The 21,458-nt window shown below is 38.0% G+C and overlaps 1 protein-coding gene across 12 annotated transcripts in view; it reads right to left on the reverse strand.

Annotated features, from left to right (window-relative positions):
- Window positions 1-21,458, reverse strand: part of unc79 (UNC-79 domain-containing protein) — a 139,289-nt gene that overhangs the window by 100,273 nt on the left and 17,558 nt on the right. For 5 of the 12 annotated variants that reach the window (XM_076128863.1, XM_076128860.1, XM_076128859.1 and 2 more), the window contains one exon: window positions 205-375. In XM_076128863.1, the coding sequence (XP_075984978.1) occupies window positions 205-375 (171 nt within the window). Of the gene's footprint in view, window positions 1-204; window positions 376-660; window positions 927-4,337; window positions 4,459-5,917; window positions 6,157-6,357; window positions 6,482-11,232; window positions 11,355-13,962; window positions 14,094-20,749; window positions 21,271-21,458 lie in introns of those variants that run through there. The other 7 variants (XM_076128867.1, XM_076128869.1, XM_076128871.1 and 4 more) reach the window with 7 other exon arrangements.

The raw sequence follows: 21,458 nt of genomic DNA on the forward strand, positions 1-21,458 counted from the left end.
TTCATCGCAAAAACCTTAAGGCCACGAATCCAAAATAGTTCAATGCTAATTATATACTGACAATTGACAGACAATTTCATACTAGAGGGAATTGAACCGACAGCAGCTTGTTAACTGACTAAAAAAATATTCAGCAAGTCCCGCTCAACTGCAAAACAAATGTCCTAAAAATCCTAAAGTTAAAGTAACAGAGAAGATACTTACTGATAGTAAACGGTAGTATATAGTAGCAGAGTAGGTGTAATATTTCCTGATGCAGCACCACAGGGAACACCGCCACGCAGTACGCCACGAGATACGGCAAGTTGTCGATCATATCGTACTCCAGAAACGGTAGCAGACATCCCAGGCATTGCAGGATAGCCCCCCCGAAAGCTACACGACAAAAAAGAAAGTTTAGAAAACTATTCGTAAAGAAAAAGAAATTAATATTAACAACATTTGTAAAAAGCTCAAAATATTTTAAATGGAGATAATTTGAAAAAAAAAATCAAGAAACAAGATGGCAGACGACACGGAAACTTTACTAAGGCGACTGAATTTTAAGTTTATTTTTGAGAAACAAACTAAATATCCATCCTAAAAGTCCTAGGCCGAAAAGGAGTGTTATAAATACAAAGAAAAGTTAAGAAATAAATAGAAAATAAAATTAACACCTACCAAACAAAAGCGTAAGCCGGCATGGCAGTGAACAACTGTTGATCATATAGTTTGTCTTCTCATAACACACACAATAGATGTTAACTCAACTACGACACAAACTGCAATGTCTTGTGAGCTATCAAATCTGAGACGCGAGCGACGCAAAAACTCAAGGGCTATTTCGAATATAGGGGAAGTATTTAATTGGCTGTGGAGGGAGCGAAGGGCGTGGCTACAAAGGGCCACGCCCTCTGTTTATTGATCCAAGATGGCGGCGCGTGGGTAGCGCACACGCCACTAACTGACATGCGCGTTTCAGTATCGATTTGCGACTTATTTGTAGAATATTCGAGTCCTTTGTGTTCGAGATGCAACGGTTAATTAATTTTTAATGTGTTTCGATATTTAAAGTTAGCGTTGTAGACAAAGACTTCCACAAAGATGTCGAAAAACTGGTTTTGGTTAACTTGGTGAAACCGATATGAATTTCAAATTTGAATTTTAACGTATTTATTTCCGAACACTAAATAATTTCGCCACGAAACCAATTTCCACAAAACTTTATTTTCAGATATTAAGACCGAACAAAGAGAATCAATCTGTATTTTTAATTATTGAAACCGCCTAATATTTTAAAAATCGCGAGCCCAATAACCACAGAGTCACTTAACCACTGAACAAGTCCAACTTATTGTTCAAACAAAATTACACTATTTTATATTTTAAAGTTTTAAAATAATTGTCACAAAACCACCGTATTACATAAATTATAATCGCAAACTAAATAAATTAATAAACTGATATTCACAAGACCATAAAGCGCTACGCGTACGCACCCGAACGGTTCTATGTCTGAAGGGATACTAAAGGGGAACGGGCAACCGCGCAACGAATTATATTCAAACAGCGTCCCTCATCTCACCCCTTCCACCCCTAGCAGACGACTTTAAGCCCCAATTGATACATAAATACAAGCTTCTTATTATCGTATGGTTAGTGGTCAACCTAGTTCAAGCCGCCCGAAATGCCTTTGATGAGACTTAACGACTGTTATCTTAATTGACAACAACCGGGACCGACTTTTTACGTGCCCTTCGAAGCACGGAGACGCCCAGCTCAAATACCACTCAGCGGTCACCCATCTGTATGTAGACTTAGGTCTTTACGGGTTTACCAACCGGCTATGGGCGCCTCAAGCAGACGACTAAAAGTCCCAATTGATACATAAATACAAGCTAATAATATCTGAGATGTATCGATCACCTTCTTATTTGTTACTAAGCCTTTAAGAAGCCAATTAATGAAGGGCAAATTTCCAAAGATTATTATTTTTTACGTACTCAAGTGACGATGGAAAGTTTTCTATAATATTTTCGTCAAATTTTTCCGTTACGAATATTTTGATACGCATTTTATTTCTATAGGAATCGGTGAGGCTCTTACGCAGATTTGAGTACAAGGAAATAAATATATCTACGAAACGTAATTTTAAATGTATCTTGTGAGGAAATACGAATTGATCATAGCCGATTGTTTGATAGTCTAAGTCATTAGTTAAAAAAAAGTTATTTTGAATTACTTTAAATATTGTTGCTGTCATTAATACTTAAATAGTTTATCTACAGACTAAGTTACTTCTGATAGGAGCGATAATGTTATTGCGGAATCTGAGCATAATTTATTTGAGAAATGCGATGCAAGCAAGTTTCAAGTTAAATTTTGCTTAAAGATATTTATAGGAATTTATGATAAGCAAGCGACAAAGAAAACTAGTAGCAGCATTTATGTTTGAAAACCCAACTCTATAATTGAATCCCTAGGGAAAACTCAGCGGCGACAGCGTATATTTCGAGATTATTTTTCTTATTTTTAAATCAATCGCAATGTTATATAAATTAAAAAAATAGAAGAATAATAGCAGCCTAAACAGATAGCTTTTTCTCGCATAAGGCATTTACATATATTTATCTACTTTATTATCGCTCTATGCACTACTGCTTGCACTAACATACGTATACCCAAACTATCGCCCATAAGTCATCCGGATTACAGTTTATTTAAAAAAGTCTATTCGCTTTTTCTACTACTAAATCAGCAATCATCTTTCAGTACCTAAAATCATTAAAACATCGCAAGCTTAAAAAGATACTTTAAACCTACTTCATCTTCAAAACTAAGTCAAAGTCAAATATTATTTCATAAACAACAAAGTATTTGAAATCGTAATTTCTTATCTACCACCGTTTCGGAAAAGCTGTTGCTCGTGAGAAGAAACGGCAAAAAACTCACGGCTAACTAAAAACCCAGCTTCCATCGCCTCTATACGTATATTTTAAAACTCTGAACTGAATATTTGAAGCGCAATATTGCAATCGGGATGGCGGGCTACCCCACCCCTCGCCACCCTGTTGAATGTATTGATCGATATCTATTTAAAGCGCAGGACGTATGCAATTGCTAGCACCTACCTGGCGGGCTCTCGTGTAATATTGGGGGAATGATAGAAGCTAGATTTATGACTAATTGAAATTTATTGTACGAATATCATGGATGTTTGATTTATAGTTCTTTTTGAAGCTGCTTTGCCTGACTTTGATGTAGAAGACGATGTAGATTTTGATGATAATTTAAGTTAAGATAATGACAAATTTTTACTGATTTGATTTTTGCTTTGCGAATCATATTAAATCTTAGATAAAATGCGCCATGAGTTAAGAAAGATGTGATTAAAGTTTACTATGAGTCTTTGATATTAGACTGGCTAGCGTCCGAGTTTGTAATAATATCAAAGTTAACCTACACCGTATGCATCTTTATCTGAAACCCGATTTAAATGAAGGAAAAGAAAGAGTTATAAATCAAAACTATCATCTCAATAAACTCCAAACTCGGAACTCGACGTGGGCGCATTCGAGACTCTATCGCGATAACAAAATGGCGGCTACAATTCGCCCACGCCCTTTGTCCCCCCTCGTCCTTCCTCCCCCCTCGGCCGGCACCCTTCATGTTACATGATACATGGCAGCCATTTTGACAGTATTGATTAATGATTATTCATGGGACACGCCTAACATGATGAACATGTACTAAATATTTGCGTCATGGGAAGCTGACAAGCTGAAAGGGTACGTATTTTTATTTCATTATTGATATGTAACCTCAAGACCGAAAACAGAGTTTGACAAGTTTTAAAACATTAGTTTATGAGAAACAATAGCGACTAATTTAATTAAGAAAAGTGCATTTTTTACAAATTCTGAGTCAAATATCTCCAGGAAAAGATACGACGACAGGAAAGAACGAAATAGAAGTCAAATCTCTTACTGATTTTAGCTCTAAGTTGCGACGTAGGCGCATTGAAGAGATTTGTCAGTTATCCAATAAGCTATATGAAACGACGAATATCAACAGATACTCGCCCTTTTATTCTTTTAACTTAGTCATTATTTACCTTGTCTAGCAAAGTAATTAGATTCTCAATAAAGATGTCAAATCGCAATTAGTCTCAATAAACTTGTTTAATATTTTTCGGAAGAAACTCAACCAGTTATTGATCAGTAAACGATACAATTATGAGTTATTCTACTATCTTAAGTAGACCGCGGTTATGAAAATTATATTTTGATTAGATAAGAATTTTTGAAATGCAACAGTCAGTGAAATTAATTCAAAACGGGAAAAAATGTAAGCCTCACCATATCTTCCGTAACGCCGCCTCAAAATGCATTATCTAAGTGTTCACACACTTCTGTTATCAAAACTCAAACAATCACAATTCACTATATTTGTTTAAAAGAACAATTTTGATTTAAAAAAGCGCGCGCGTAATTCCTTCTTCCCACTTCGGGGGGTCAAAGTAGACTAGTCGTGGGCGCAAATATATTCCAGAACCTTTCAACACAAAATGGCGGCCGGAGTCTGCGCAATTTCGTCACCCTAACTTTAACCCCCTTCCCCTATCGCCACCCTTCCGCCCGAGTTAAATGTGAAGGGTTGTTGTAGTTTAAAATTGTAATTTCAACATATTTCTTTTATAATAAAGGCTTTTGCTGGGTTAAGAATTCGTTATATAAAACTACTAACTAGCTCTGCTACAAAACGACGGTTTTCTTATAACACAACCAAAGTTCTATCTTAACGTAATACGTAAAATTATAATCGGCTAAAAGTATTATCGCTGATGAGTACACAAATCGTATATTATACTAGATAGTGACTGAAATTAGATACCATTAGATGAGTTTATGAAAGCCGATTAAGCAAGAAAAAAAGCGGTTGAGATTTGATTTCGTTTTCAAAACGTATTGCTTATCATTTAGAAAAATGCGTTAGGATTGTTATGGCATACAAGCTAGAACCAAATATTTATAGTAACTGATGTTACGCGGCCATCTGTTCAAATATTTTGATATTTTTGTAATTGTCTATCTAAAAGATGTCTAAAAACGCTGTCTAAAAGATAATGTAGGAATAAGTCACCAAATTTGCTTCAAAACTAGAATAAGGATTGAAAATCTTAGATATTATTTAAAAATGGTCTATCTCCCAATTTAAACTAGGTGCGCAATAAAGAGCTTTATCGTGGGCGCAGACTCGGAAAGCTCGCTATACAAAATGGCGCCCAAAGCCCGCGCCCTCCGTCAATCTCCCGCGCCCGTACCTCTCCCCGCGGCCTAACGCCCAAATATTGTTATACATACAGCACTACAATTTACCATGAACATTGCACATGTTCCGAGAATCTACGTACCTTCTAATTTGTATTTTATTTTGAGATGTACGATTTAAGTTTATAAGTGGTCAATGATAATGAGTGAAAAAAATACAAAGATATAAATTCCAAAATGTTTATCATAAACATTGAACAAAGAACTCGATAACATTAGAACATTGCATTGAACCAATCATAAGAATAGAATTTCTTGGTTCTAAGTTTGAGAATGTCCAACGTTTTATTTCAAACTAGATGCGCAACAGGAGCTTCACCGTGGGCGCAGAATTTCCCGGAAAACGTCCCTACAAAATGGCGGCCGAAGCCCGCGCTCTCACGTCAGCCCCCCGCGTCTCTACCTCACCCCGCCGCCTAACGCCCAAATATTGATTGATATCTATAAAGCCCAACATTTTGACATGATCATATTTTGATAAATACATCTTGTTTACCGAAGCAAATATTTTTTAAGAAGATATATCATCATAATATCATATAAGATGCCCAATAAGAAAAAGTCACTATAATCAAATTCAAAGCTATCGCTCTATAAAATATATTTACCATGTTCTCGATACACCGACACACAACATAATCCAGGTATTCACACACTTCCGTTATCAAAACCAATCAATCACAAGTCACTAAAATAGTTTAAAAGAAAAAAAAATATTTAGAAAAGCGCGCGCGTATTTCCAACTGCTCTTTCCGGGGGGACAAACGAGACTAGTCGTGGGCGCAAAAGCTTTCCAGAACCTTTCAACGCAAAATGGCCGCCGGAGTCTGCGCACTGACGTCTACCCCCCGCGGCCCTACCTCGCCCCGCAGCCTAACGCCCAAATATTGATTGATATCTTTAGAGCCCGACATTTTGAAATCATCATAATTTGAATAATATATCTCGTTTTTCAAAGAAAACTATCATTTTAGCAGACTAGAAGTAGATACGTGATGTCAGAATTTTTGAAAATGTTCTAAGTTATAGTTAGATATTCCCCATTTACAACGATAACTGTATCACAGTGACACTTCCATTATCAGAACACAAACAATCACAAGTCACTATATTTGTTCAAAGAAAATTTTCATTTTGCCGGGCGCGCGCGTTTTTCCAACTGCCCACTTCGGGAAGACAACCGAGACTAGTCGTGGGCGCAAATATATTCCAGAACCTTGCAACGCAAAATGGTTGCCGGAGTCTGCGCCCTAACATCGACCCCCCGCGGCCCTACCTCGCCCCGCAGCCTAACGCCCATATATTGATTGATATTTTTACAGCACAGCATTTTATCATAAACATATTTCCACGCATAGTTACGAAAAAATTTAATATTTTAATGACAAAACACTCAGCTTGAAAATCAATTTCTTAGACATGACGTAAGAAAATTTATATCTCACATTTTAAACTAGGCGCGCATCAAAGGCTTTCACCGCGGGCGCAGAAAATTTCGGAGAAAGTCCTTTAAAATAGCGGCGGAAGTCCGCGCTCTCACGTCAGTCCCCCCGCGTTTCTACCTCGCCCCGCGGCCTAACGCCCAAATATTGATTGATATCTCGATAGTCTCACATTTTGCCATGATCATAATTTGAAAAATATATCTCTCTGATAGAAGAAAATAATTATTTTAGAAGAGACGAAGTAGATACTAGATGCCAGATTTTATAAAAAAAATATTAGTTAAGTATTCCCAATCCAAAACGATAATTAATACAAAAATATATTAACCGTGGTCTCCGTTACACTGATGCACAATAATATTGTTCAGGTAATCAGAACGTTATCAGAACACAAATAATCACAAGTCACTAGATTTGTTCAAAATAATAACACAATTTGAAAAGCGAGCGCGAATTTCCAACTGCCCTCTCCGGGGGGACAAACGAGACTAGTCGTGGGCGCAAATATATTCCACAACCTTCCAACGCAAAATGGCGGCCGGAGACTGCGCACTGACGTTAAACCCCCCGCGGCCCTACCTCGCCCCGCAGCCTAACGCCCAAATATTGATTGATATCTTTACAGCGCAGCATTTTATCATAAACATATTTCCACGCACAATTAGAAAATAATAATATTTTAATGTTGAACATTTGTTTGAAAATCAATTTCTTAGATATCAGGTTAGAACATTTCTATCTTGTATTTCAAGTAGGCGCGCAACGAAAACTATCATCGTGGGCGCAGACTCGGAAAACTCACTTTACAAAGTGGTATCGAAAGCCTGCTCCCTTAAGTAAACCTATATCCTTTTAATTTGTATTTCTTTAAAAATGTCTATTCTGAAATTCTTAAGTAGTCAATGATATGAGTCGTAATTGCATTTAACCAAGTATAAGAATTGAATTTCTTGGTTCTAACTCAGAAAATGTTCAATGTTTTATTTCCAACTTGGCGCGCAACAAAGGCTTTCACCGTGGGCGCAGAAGCCCGCGCTCTCACGTCAGTCCCCCCGCGTCTCTACCTCGCCCCGCGGCCTAACGCCCAAATATTGATTGATATCTCTATAGCCCCACATTTTGCCATGTTCATAATTTGAAAATCATATCTCTTTTGTAAAGGTAATAATTATTTTAGAAGAGGTAAAATATATGCTAGACGCCAGATAAAAAAAAAGAATTAGTTAAATATTTCCAATCGATACGATAACTAAAACAAAAATATATTAACCATGGTCTCCGTTGCACTGACGCACAATAATATAGTTCAGGTTTTCAGACACTTTCGTTATCACAACACAAACAACCACAAGTCTAGATTTGTTTAAGAGAATAATTTCATTTTGAAAAGCGCGCGCGTATTCCCAACTGCCCTCTCCGGGGCGACAACTAAGACTAGTCGTGGGCGCAAATATATTCCATAATGTTACAACGCAAAATGGCTGCCGGAGCCTGCGCCCTGACGTCGACCCCCGCGGCCCTACCTCGCCCCGCAGCCTAACGCCCAAATATTGATTGATATCTTTACGGCACAACACAATATTTTTCCACACATTATTACGAAAACATTAAATATTTTGCATTTGCATTGCATTGCACTCAGGCGATCTGCCATTTCAAACTAGGCGTGCAACAAAGACTTTCATCGTAGGCGCAGAATTTTCCGGAAAACTACCCTTAAAGTAACAGCTGAAGCCTACGATCTCACGTCACATCCCACCCCCACGTCTCTACCTCGCCCCGCAGCCTAACGCCCAAATATTGATATATAGCCCCACATTATGCCATCATCATGTTATAAAAAATACATCTCATTTATCGAAAAAAAATAATTATTTTAGTAGAGACAAAGTAGAACCTAGATGCCAGATTTTATTAAAATGTATTAAGTAAATATTCCCAATTCAAAACTACGAGTACAAAAAAAAACATTTACCATGTTTTCGTATGCTGATGCACCATAACGTAATCCAGATATTCACACACTTCCGTTATGTTTTCAACACTCAAACAATCACCAATCACACACAATATTTGTTTAAAGTAATAATTTCAGTTTGAAAGGCGCGCGCGTTTTCCAACTGCCCGCTCCGGGGGGACGAACGAGACTAGTCGTGGGCGCAAATGTATTCTATAATATTCCAACGCAAAATGCCCGTCGGAGTCTGCGTGCTGACGTCGATCCCCCGCGGCCCAACCTCGCCCCGCAGCCTAACGCCCAAATATTGATTGATATCTTTACAGCACAGCATTTTATTATAAACATATTTCCACGCATAATTTCGAAAATAATAAATATTCTAATGGCGAACATACGCAGAATGCATTACGCTGAGCATGAATATAAATTTCTTAGGTATGGTGTAAGAAAATCTCAATCTCCCATTTTAATAAGGCGCACAACAAAGACTTTCATCGTAGGCGCAAAGACACGGAAAACTGACTTTACAAAGTGGCATCCGAAGCCTGCACTCTCACATTCACCTCCCACATCATTACCCCTCCCCGGAGTCTAACGCCTAAATATTGATTGTTATCTTTATACTTCAACATTGTGTCATTTAAAATATTTGTACAACGTTTTTCCTCTTTGACATCATTTTTGAACGAGATGTCTGTTTGTAAATTTATAAGTGCTCAATAATAATGATAATTCAAGACTAAGCCCAAAAATTTCTAAAATAAAGCGGTTTCCAAAAATATTTATTACGTAATTATTAATCAAAACTTACTAATTAAACCGAGTATAAGTATTTAATTTCTTGGTCCTAAGTCAAAAATGTTAAAAGTTTAATTTCGAACTAAGCGCGCAACAAAGGCTTTCGTCATGGGCGCAGAATTTTCCGAAATGCTTCCCTTTTAATGGCGGCCGAAGCCCGCCTTCTCCCGTCAGTACCTGCCCCCGCATCTCTACCTCGCCCCGCAGCCTAACGCCCTAATATTGATTGATATCTCTACGGCACAACACAATATTTTTTCACACATAATTACGAAAATGTTAAATATTTTGCATTTGAATTGTATTGCACTCAGGCGATCTCCCATTTCAAACTAGGCGTGCAACAAAGACTTTCATTGTAGGCGCAGAATTTTCCGGAAAACTTCCCTTAAAGTAACAGCTGAAGCCTACGATCTCACGTCAACACGCCTCCCCCTCCACGTGCTACCTCGCCCCGCAGCCTAACGCCCAAGTATTTGTGTATAGCCCCACATTTTGCCATGACCATTTTATGACAAATACATTTCATTTGTCGAAGTTAATCATTATTTTAATAAAGACGAAGTAGATACTAGAAACCAGATTTAAAAAAAAGTATATTCGCTATTAATTATATATTTACCATGATCTTGGTAGACTGAAGCACAATAACGTAATCCAGATATTCACACACCACAGTTATATTTTCAACACTCAAACAATCACACACAATATTCGTTTAAAAAAATAATTTCATTTTAAAAACGCGCGCGTATTTCCAACTGCCCTTTTCGGGGAGACAAGTGAGACTAGTCGTGGGCGCAAATGTGTTCCAAAACCTTTCAACGCAAAATGGCTGCCAGAGTCTGCGCACTGATGTCGACCCCCCGCGGCCCTACCTCGCCCCGCGGCCTAACGCCCAAATATTGATTGATATTGTATATTTACAACTCAACATTTATTCATGAAGATTTAAATGAAAATAATAATTATTTTCATAACACTGACGCATAATAATATTATCCAATTGTTTACACGTTTCGTTATCACAACTAAAACAATCGCTAGTCACTATCTTTGTTTAAAAGAATAAATGCATTTAGAAAAGCGCGCGCGTATTTCCAACTGCCTTCTCCGGGGGGACAAACAAGACTAGAAGTCGTGGGCGCAAATTTATTCGAGAACCTTGCAACGCAAAATGGCCGCCGGAGTCTGCGCCCTGACGTCTACCCCCCGCGGCCCGACCTCACCCTGCAGCCTAACGCCCAAATATCAATTGATACATGTTTGTGACGCAATATTTTATCTTGTACATATTTTAACATATTGTCGTCATGATTGCGATAATTCAATGACGAAAATTGCACTAAACTGAGTACGAAAATAAATTCCTTAGATATCAGAAAAAATATTTTCAATGTCCTATTTCAAACTAGACGCGCAACAAAGACTTTCATCGTAAGCGAAGAAACTCGGTAAATTGGCTTGCTATATGACGATCAGAGCCCGTGCTATCGCGTCAGCCCCCCCACGTCTGTACCTCGCCCCGTAGCCTAACGCCCAAATAAAGATTTAAATCTCTATAGCCAAACATTGTCATGATAATATTTTGAAAAATATATATCGTGTTCGATAAAACTACTCATTTCACACAGAAGAAATAGATACTTGATGTCAGATTTTGTCTTAGTGTTTGCTTGTTAGCCTATTTGAAACCATTACTATTTAAATATGTATTTACCGTATACTCCATAACACTGACGCACAATAATGTTATCCAAATGTTCACACTCTTTCGTAATTGAAACTCAAACAATCACCAGTCACTATATTTGTTCATTAGAATAAACTTATTTTGAAAAGCCCGCGCGTATTGCCAACTGCCTTCTACGGGGGGACAAACGAGACTAGTCGTGGGCGCAAATATATTCAACAACCTTCCAACGCAAGATGGCTGTCGGAGTCTGCGCGTTGACGTCGACCCCCTGCGGCCCTACCTCGCCCCGCAGCCTAACGCCCAAATATTGATTGATATAAGTTTATAAAACAATATTTTATTATGAATATATTTCAACATAATTTTCATGATGATTTTAATATTTTAATGCCAAGAATTGCAATAACTGAGTACGAAAATAAACTCCTAACATATCAAGAGGAAAATGTTCTATCTCCCATTTCAAACTAGGCGCCCAACAAAGACTTTCATCGTGGGCGCAGAGACTCTCGGAAAATTGGTATCGCAAAATGGCGGCTGAAGCCCGAGCATTTGTGTCAGTCCCCCGTGTCTCTACCTCGCCCAGCGGCTTAACGCCCAAATATTTATTTATATCTATATAGCCCAATATTTTGCTATGATCATTTTGTGGAAACAAATCTAGCTTTTCACATTTTCATGCTTGAAATTTATTTTTATTATTATTATTATGAATATAATAATGAGTATAGATGTACTAGATTAAATTATTGAGGTTAAAATATTACAATTCAAAACTATTGCTTTTTAAAAGTGTATTTACCATATTCTCCATAACAAAAAAGCCTAATGATATTATAATAATGTTCACTCACTTCCGTTGTTAAAACTTAAACAACCACTTGAAAAATAATAAATCTATTTGCAAAAGCGCGCGCGTATTTCCAACTGCCCTCTCCGGGGGGACAAACGAGACTAGTCGTGGGCGCAAATGTATTCCGGAACCTCTCAATGCAATATCGCTGGCGTAGTCTGCGCCCTGACGTCGACCCCCCGCGTCTCTACCTCGCCCCGCGGCCTAACGCCCAAATATTGATTGATATTTATTCATAGCACCAAAGTCATAATTATATGATTTTTTTTTCCTCTCACGACATCATTTAAATTGTATACATGCCAATAAATATTAAACGTTTAGAAAAGGTTTGGGACCTTTCGTAAAAAACCAAGTATAATAATTGGATTTTTCTAAGTAAAGTTCTTCAATTTTCCATTTTAAACAAAGCGCGCAACAGTTTCATCGTGGGCGCAAAGACTCTCGAAAAGTGGCGTCACAAAATGGCTCCCCCCATGACCCTACCTCACCCCGCGGCCTAACGCTCAAATATTGATTGTCAACTATTTATTACCCAATATTGAAATAATTTTTAATAAGAGATTTTAAGACACACCAAAAACTTTTTCTTTATAAACAAGATAGAAGAAAGTACATAATGCATAAAATATTGTTCAAGAAAACGGCAAGTCAACTCATAATCTCAACAAAAGGACGCACAAAAAATCTAAGTCGAAAACCACACACAATTTCAAAAGCGAAAATCTAACGGTCCGGTCATAAGACGCGTAAGCGCAAAGAAAAACATCGAAGGAATCAAACACAATATTGCCAGCGCCGGCTTTCCCTCCACCCGCCACGCCAAATTAGCCGCTATCACGAATTTGCGCCGTCTTCTATCAAAAAACAACAAAGAAAGCGGCCTCCTAAAATCGCCAAACGTCTGCCACATCAAAGCTGCTGTTGCTAGAAAAAATAAACTAAAATCTAATTCCAAATAGACAAAACCTAAAAACAACGCTTCTGCATCACACCAAAACTCCACTCAGCACCACTAGGAAATATACATATACATATACATATCTCGCTTTTCAATAAAATACTTATTTTACTGGTATCTACTTCGTCCTATGTTCGACCAATTTTTGATGTTTTAGATTTATAGAGTTAAAGGATTCCAATTCAAAACCATTTCTATATAAAAATGTATTTACCATGTTTTCCATAACACTGACGCACAGTAAAATTATCCAAATGTTCTTACACTTTCGTTATCAGAACACAAAAAATCAGGAGTCAATATTTTTGTTTAAAATAAAATTCCATTTTGGAAAGCGCGCGCGTATTTCCAACTGCCTGCTCCGGGGGGACAAAGGAGACTAGTCGTGGGCGCAAATGTTCCAACGCAAGATGGCCGCCGGAGTCTGCGCGCTGACGTCGACCCCCCGCGGCCCTACCTCGCCCCGCAGCCTAACGCCCAAATATTGATTGATATATGTTTATACCTAACGCAAAATTTTATGCTGATTTTAATATTTCAATGACAAGATCGCATTAAAATGACTACGAACATATATTCTACACCATATTCAATGTCTTATTTCAAACTAGGCGCGTAACAAAGACTTTCATCGTGGGCGCAGATCCTCTCGGAAAATTTGCTTACAATATGACGGTCGGCTCCCGCGCTCTCGAGTCAGCCCCCCGCGTCCCTACCTCGCCCCGCAGCTTAACGCCCAAATATTGATTTAAATCTCTATAGCCCAACATTTTCCCATAATCATACTTTGAAAACATGTATCGTTTATCAAAAATAAATACTTTTTTTAGCAGAGAAGAAATAGATACCAGATTTTAGAGTTGCTTTTAATGTATAAGATTAAATTTAATAAATTAAAGGGTTCTAATTCAAAACCATTACTATTAAAGAATGTATTTACCATATTCTCCATATCACTGACGCGCAATAACAATATCCAAATGTTCACACAATTCCGTTATTAAAACTTAATCGATCAGAAGTCACTATATTTGTTTAAAAGGATAATTTCATCTTAAAAATCGCGCGCGTATTTCCAACTGCCCGCTCCGGGGGGACAAACGAGACTAGTCGTGAGCGCAAATGTATTCCAGAACCTTCCAACGCTAAAAGGCCGTCAGAGTCTGCGCCCTGGCGTCGACCCCCGCGGCCCTACCTCGCCCCGCAGTCTAACGCCCAAATATTGATTGATATATGTTTATACCTCATCATTTTATCATGAATATATTTCAACATGATTTCCATGATGATTTTAATATATCAATGACAAAAATTGCAATAAACTGAGTACGAAAATAAACTCCTTACATATCAGGAGGAAAATGTTCTATCTCCCATTTCAAACTAGGCCCCCAACAAAGACTTTCATCGTGGACGCAGAGACTCTTAGAAGCAGGCTTCGCAAAATGGCGGCTGGAGTCCGTGCTCTCACTTCAGCCCCCCCGCGTCCCTACCTCGCCCCGCGGCCTAACGCCCAAATATTCATTTATTTTTTCATTGTATCTATATTTTGCCATGAGCATTTTGTGAAAACATATCTCGCTTTTCACTAAACAATTTATTAGATAAGAAGTAGATAATATATTTAAAATTTCTTTTTATTATTATAAATATAATAATAAGTATAGACGTACCAGATTAAATTAATGAGGTTAAAGGATCACAATTCAAAACCATTACTTTTAAAAGTCTATTTACAATATTCTCCATAACACAAACGCCTTATAATATTATACTGATGTTCAAACACTTCCGTTGTTAAAACTCAAACAACTACTTGAAAAATAATAAATCTATTTACAAAAACGCGCGCGTATTACCAACTGCCGTCCCCGGGGGGACAAACTAGTCGTGAGCGCAAATGTATTCCCTTCCGATGCAAAATCGCTGGCGTAGTCTGCGCACTGACGTCGACCCCCCGCGGCCCTACCTCGCCCCGCGGCCTAACGCCCAAATATTGATTGATATGTTTATACGTCATCACATTATCATGGACATATTTGAACATGATTGTAATGATCATTTTAATATTTCATAACAAAAATTTCATATAACTGATTAAATTCTTCAGATAATTTTGAAGAAAATTTTGGATTTCCTATTTCAAACTAGGCGCGCAACAAAGACTTTCATCGTGGGCGCAGAAACTCTCGGAAAATTGGCTTCGCAAAATGACGAACCCCCCTCCGGGTCCATGCCTCGCCCCGCGGCCTAACGCCCAAATATTGATTGATAAGTATTTATTACTCAAAATTTACTCTAATAGAAATTTCAAGACAACTCTAGATTTATAATTGTTCGTTTTTTAATTCGTTGTTACCAAAAACATCTTACTTTACAAAAACAAGATAGAAGAAAGTACATAATACATATATAAAATATTGCTCAAGAAAACGGCAAGTCGACTCATTATCTCAAAACAAATTCACAATAAAAAAAAAATCAAATTCGAAAACTACACAAGAAATTCGTCAGTCGCGCAAATCTCAAACGGCCGTAAGACGCGTAAGCGCAAAATAAAGCCTTGAAGGAATCAGAGACCAAACTGCCAGCACCGGCTCCCCCACCCCCCGCCTCGCCAAATCAGCCGCTATCACGAATATCCGCCGGCACCTATTAAAAGACAACAAAGAAAGCGGCCCTCTAAATATCGTCAAATGTCTGCAACGCCAAAGCTGCTTCTTCTTCTCGTCGTATGGTTAGTGGTCAACCTAGTGTCAAAGTTGTTCAAGCCACCCGAAGGCCTTTGATGTGGCTGCTACTACAAGGAAAAAAAAATCTAAAATCTAATTCCAAATAGGCAAAACCTAAAAACAACAAAAAGTGTCGAAAACGAATATCGCTAGCGCTTCTGCATCACACCAGAACTCCACTCAGCATCACTAGAAAATACACATATCTCGCTTTTGAAAAATAAATACCTATTTTAGCAGAGACGAATTAGATACCAGATGTTCGACTAGTAATGTATTAGATTTATGTAATAAAAGGATTCCAATTCAAAACCATTTGTATTTAAAAATGTATTTACCATGTTCTCCATTACACTGACGCACAATAATATTATCCAAATGTTCACACTTCCGTTATAAAAACTCAAACAATAAGAAGTCACTATATTTGTTTAAAAGGATAATTTCATTTTGGAAAGCGCGCGCGTATTTCCAACTGCCCGCTCCGGGGGGACAAACGAGACTAGTCGTGGGCGCAAATGTATTCCAGAACCTTTCAACGCAAGATGGCTGTCGGAGTATGCGCATTGACGTCAACCCCCCGCGGCCCTACCTCGCCCCGCAGCCTAACGCCCAAATATTGATTGATATACATATGTTTGTAACGCAATATTTTATCATGAATATATTGTCATGATTAATTTAATATATCAATGATGAAAATTACAACAACAATCCATTTAACTGTCATTCAAACTAGACGCGCAACAAAGGCTTTCGTCGTGGGCGCATAATTTTCCCGAAACCGTCCCCAAGAAATTCCCTCGATTCTACCTCTCCCCGCGGCCAAACGCCCAAATAATGACAGATCCACTTGTCAGACCTATCTATTCATTAGTCATGAAAATATTACGTAAAAAATATATCCTTTTTGATCTTATAGATCCTGATGTGTGTCTAAAATTTTAATTATTGGGACACCAATAACAATTTAAAATATCCCAAATTTACAAAGGTTATTTTTTTATCAACTAAACCCCACTGCAAGTATTACATTAAATTCTAGTGTCTTTGATTCATAAGCTAGATAATTTTACAAATTTTCTTTAAAAATAAATCTGTATTTTTTTTATTATTTGTGCCCTTTTTCCTAAGATTGATATTGATTGCAAAACAAATAATAAAGAAATAGGAATAGATCCCAAAATAACGTTATAAATAGACAAAAGTCCACCTTCGTCATAAAACAATTTGTATATACATTCAACCTCATAATCGTTAGCTACAAACACGTATTAAAACTAAATATTAGAATCGAATATCCGAGATCTGATTAAAAATATTCCCTATTTCAAACTAGGCACGGAACAAAGGCTTTCATCGTAGGCGCAGAGACTCTCGGAAAATTGGTATCGCAAAATGGCGGCCGAAGCCCGCGCTCTTGCGTCAGTCCCCCCGCGTCTCTACCTCACCCTGCGGCCTAACGCCCATATATTGATTGATATGTTTATAGTCCAATATTTTATCATAAAATATTTTTAAAGATCATCCTTCTTTATCCATTATTTTATTTCAAAACGCAAATCAAAAATATTTAAATGCCAATTCGAATAAAAAAGTCTCGCAAAATTGCAAAAAATATCGTGAAGAAATATATCTATATAAGTATTGTAATATTTTTATATTAAACATCAAAAATCCCAACCAATTTCAGTTCCTATTAAGAAAATTTCAATCTTTCAATTCAAACTAGGCGCGCAACAAAGACTTTCATCGTGGGCGCAGAAACTCCCGGAAAATTGGCTTCGCACAATGGCGGCCGGAGCCCGCGCTCTCACGTCAGACCCCCCGCATCTCTACCTCACCCCGCAGCCTAACGCCCAAATATTGATTGATATCTATTTATAGCACTAAAGTCATAAATATGTTTGGAATAATTATATATTTTTAATTGATGCTTCTTACGTTTCACTACGTCATTTAAATTGTGTAGATGCCAATAAAAATGAAAAGTTTAGAATCGATAAATATAAGAAGTGAAAGTAAGTCTTCAATTTCCCATTTTAAACTAAGCGCGCAACAGTTTCATCGTGGGCGCAAAGACTCTCGGAAAATTGGCATCACAAAATGAGACCCCCCCCCCCTCCCCGCTTCCCTACCACGCCCCGCGGCCTAACGCACAAATATTGATTAATAACTATTTATTACTCAAAATTGAAATAAATTATTAGGAAGAAATTTTAAGACAACCCTATATTTATAATTGTTAGGTTTTTAACTCGTTTTTACCAAAAGGTTATTGAAGAACATGATCGAAGAAAGTACATAATATATAAAATATTGCTCAAGAAAACGGCGAGCCGACTCATTATCTCAACACAAAGTTATACAAAATTTAAATTCGAAAACCACACACAATTTCAAAATCGAAAATCGTGCAAATCTCAAACCGCTATAGGACGCGTAAGCGCAAAAGAAAGCCTTGAAGGAATAAAAGACCAAACTGCCAGCGCCGTCTCTCCCACCCCCCGCCGCGCCAAATCAGCCGCTACCGCCTATTGAACAACAAAAAAAGCGAAACTCCAAAAATCGCCAAACGTCTGCCACACCAAAACTGCAGCTAGAAAAAAAAATCTAATTCCAAACAGGCAAAACCTAAAAACAACAAAAAGTCACACGACACGAATATCGCTAGCGCTTCTGCATCACACCAAAACTCCACTCAGCATCACTAGATACTACAAAAAAATACTTATTTTATCCGAGACGAATTAGATACCAGATGTTCGACTAGTTTTTAATGTATTAGATTTATTGAGTTAAAGGATTCGAATTCAAAATTATTATTATTTAAAAATGTATTTACCATGTTCTCCATAACACTGACGCACAATAATATTATCCAAATGTCCACACTTGCGTTATAAAAACTCAAACAATAAGAAGTCACTATATTTCTTTAAAAGGATAATTTAATTTTGAAAAGCGCGCGCGTATTTCCAACTGCCCGCTCCGGGGGGACAAACGAGACTAGTCGTGGGCGCAAATGTATTCCAGAACCTTCCAACGCAAGATGGCTGTCGGAGTCTGCGCACTGACGTCGACCCCCCGCGGCCCTACCTCGCCCCGCAGCCTAACGCCCAAATATTGATTGATATATTACTATGTTTACATCAAATCATTTTATCATGGACACATATTAACAATTGTCATGATCATTTTAATATTTCACAACAATAATAACATTAAACTGAGTATGAAAATAAACTCATATCAGGAGGAACATGTTCTATCTCCCATTAGTCCCATTTCAAACTAGGCGCGCAACAAAGACTTTCATCGTGGGCGCAGAAACTCTTGGAAAATCAGCTTCGCAAAATCTATTTACAAAAACGCGCGCGTATTTCCAACTGCCCTCTTCGGGGGGACAAACAAGACTAGTCGTGGGCGCAAATGTATTCCGGAACCTCGTAACGTAAAATGGTCGCCGGAGTCTGCGCCCTGACGTCGACCCTCCGCGGCCCTACCTCGCCCCGCAGCCGAACGCCCAAATATTGATTGATATATGATTATAGTCCAATATTATATCATAAAATATTTTTTAAAGATCATCCTTCTTTAACCATTATTTTATTTCAAAATACAAATCGAAAATATTTAAATGCCAATTCGAATAAAAAAAGCTCGCTAAACTGCAAAAAATATCATGAAGAAATATATTTATACTAGCTGACATAAGACAGAATAGGTGAATTTTTTCCCCGTTTTTGTAACATTTTTTACTGGTGCTCTGCTCCTATTGGTCGTAGCGTGATGATATATAGCCTATAGCCTTCCTCGATAAATGGGCTATCTAACACTGAAAGATTTTTTCAAATCGGACCAGTAGTTCCTGAGATTAGCGCGTTCAAACAAACAAACAAACTCTTCAGCTTTATAATATTATAGTATAGATAGTATAGATAAGTATTGTAATATTTTTATATTAAACATCAAAAATCCCAACCAATTTCAGCTCCAAGTAAGAAAATTTCAATCTTTCAATTCAAACTAGGCGCGCAACAAAGACTTTCATCGTGGGCGCAGAAACTCCCGGAAAATTGGCTTCGCAAAATGGCGGCCGGAGCCCGCGCTCTCACGTCAGTCCCCCCGCGTCTCTACCTCGCCCCGCGGCCTAACGCCCAAATATTGATTGATATCTATTTATAGCACAAAAGTCATAAATATGTTTAAAAAAAATTATATATTTTTAATTGGTGCTTTTTACGTTTCACCACGTCATTTAAATTGTATAGATGCCAAAAGTAATGTCGATCGCATCAAAGCAGCACCTAAGTATAAGAGTTGAATTTTTATAAGTAAAATTCTTCGATTTTCCATTTTAAACTAAGCGCGCAACATTTTCATCGTGGGCGCAAAGACTCTCTGAAAATTGGCATCACAAAATGACGACCCCCCCCCCCCCATAGATTTACGATTGTTAGTTTTTTAACTCGTTCTTACCAAAAGGTTATTGAAGAACATGATAGAAGAAAGTACATAATATATAAAATATTGCTCAAGAAAACGGCAAGCCGACTCATTATCTCAACACAAAGTCGCAATACAAAATTTAAATTCGAAAACCACACACAATTCCAAAATCGAAAATCGCGCAAATCTCAAACGTACGTAAGACGCGTAAGCGCAAAGAAAAGCCTCGGAGCTATATAAGACCCAACTGCCATCACCATATCTCCCGCCCGCCGCCTCTAAAATCAGCCGCTACCGCCTATTAAACAACAAAAAAGGCTAAACTCCAAATATCGCCAAACGTCTGCCACATCAAAGCTCCAGCTGCTACACAAAAAAAAATCTAAAACCTATTTTGACATCGACAAAACCTAAAAACAACAAAAAAGTCGAAAATTGTCCCGAATATCGCCAGCGCTTCTGCATCACACCAAAACTCCACTCAGCATCACTAGGAAATAAATCAGCATCCCCCGTCCACCTAGACAAATGTTCAAAGCTCACCTGTGCCATGTCCCCGGAACCAGGATCACACTCAAAAATACTAATCTCAAAAAATATTTAAAAGTTAGGAAGGCCCATCATTACAATTTAAAGCTAACACTGACTGTGACAAAAGCTCTGAATAATAAATCACAATGGCAAAAGCAAAATGGGCTAATGTGCAAGAGAAATTCAGAGCGTGATTGATACACGTCGTTACAAAGTAATAACTTCCTGTTGAATGACGCACGATGCACCGCGCGGAGCCTAGACTCGAGCTGGGTGGGGGCTCGTGGGGCGGCATCCCCATAGCAACCGCCCGGGGATGCAGTATTGATCCGTCGGACACCCCAATAAATATAAATCTAGGTAGCCTAGATGTACCTGGGGTGGCAAGGAGCGGGAAGCAAATATTAAATTACCTGTTGCGCGTCTCTCTTCAACACACTACCCCCCTCTCTGTACGCAGATTGCATCTATACATTTAATGTACAACGGGGTGGCGAATCGGGAGATAAAATCTTCCATTTTGATTTGTTGGTTGTGTGAGTGCCTGCATGATAGTTACGACTGAAACTCGATTTGGGCGTTAGACCGATGTCCGGTTTATCGCCTTGGTGAAATACGTTCGAGTTTCATTAGGTTCGACATTAGGAACTAATATTTTTGTTGGACTATTTTCTAAGTTAAAAAAAATGTGTTTTAGAAACCAATATAAAATATGAACGAA

The sequence above is a fragment of the Anticarsia gemmatalis genome, chromosome 21, assembly GCF_050436995.1.
Source record: "Anticarsia gemmatalis isolate Benzon Research Colony breed Stoneville strain chromosome 21, ilAntGemm2 primary, whole genome shotgun sequence".
NCBI classification, from domain to species: Eukaryota; Metazoa; Arthropoda; class Insecta; order Lepidoptera; family Erebidae; genus Anticarsia; species Anticarsia gemmatalis.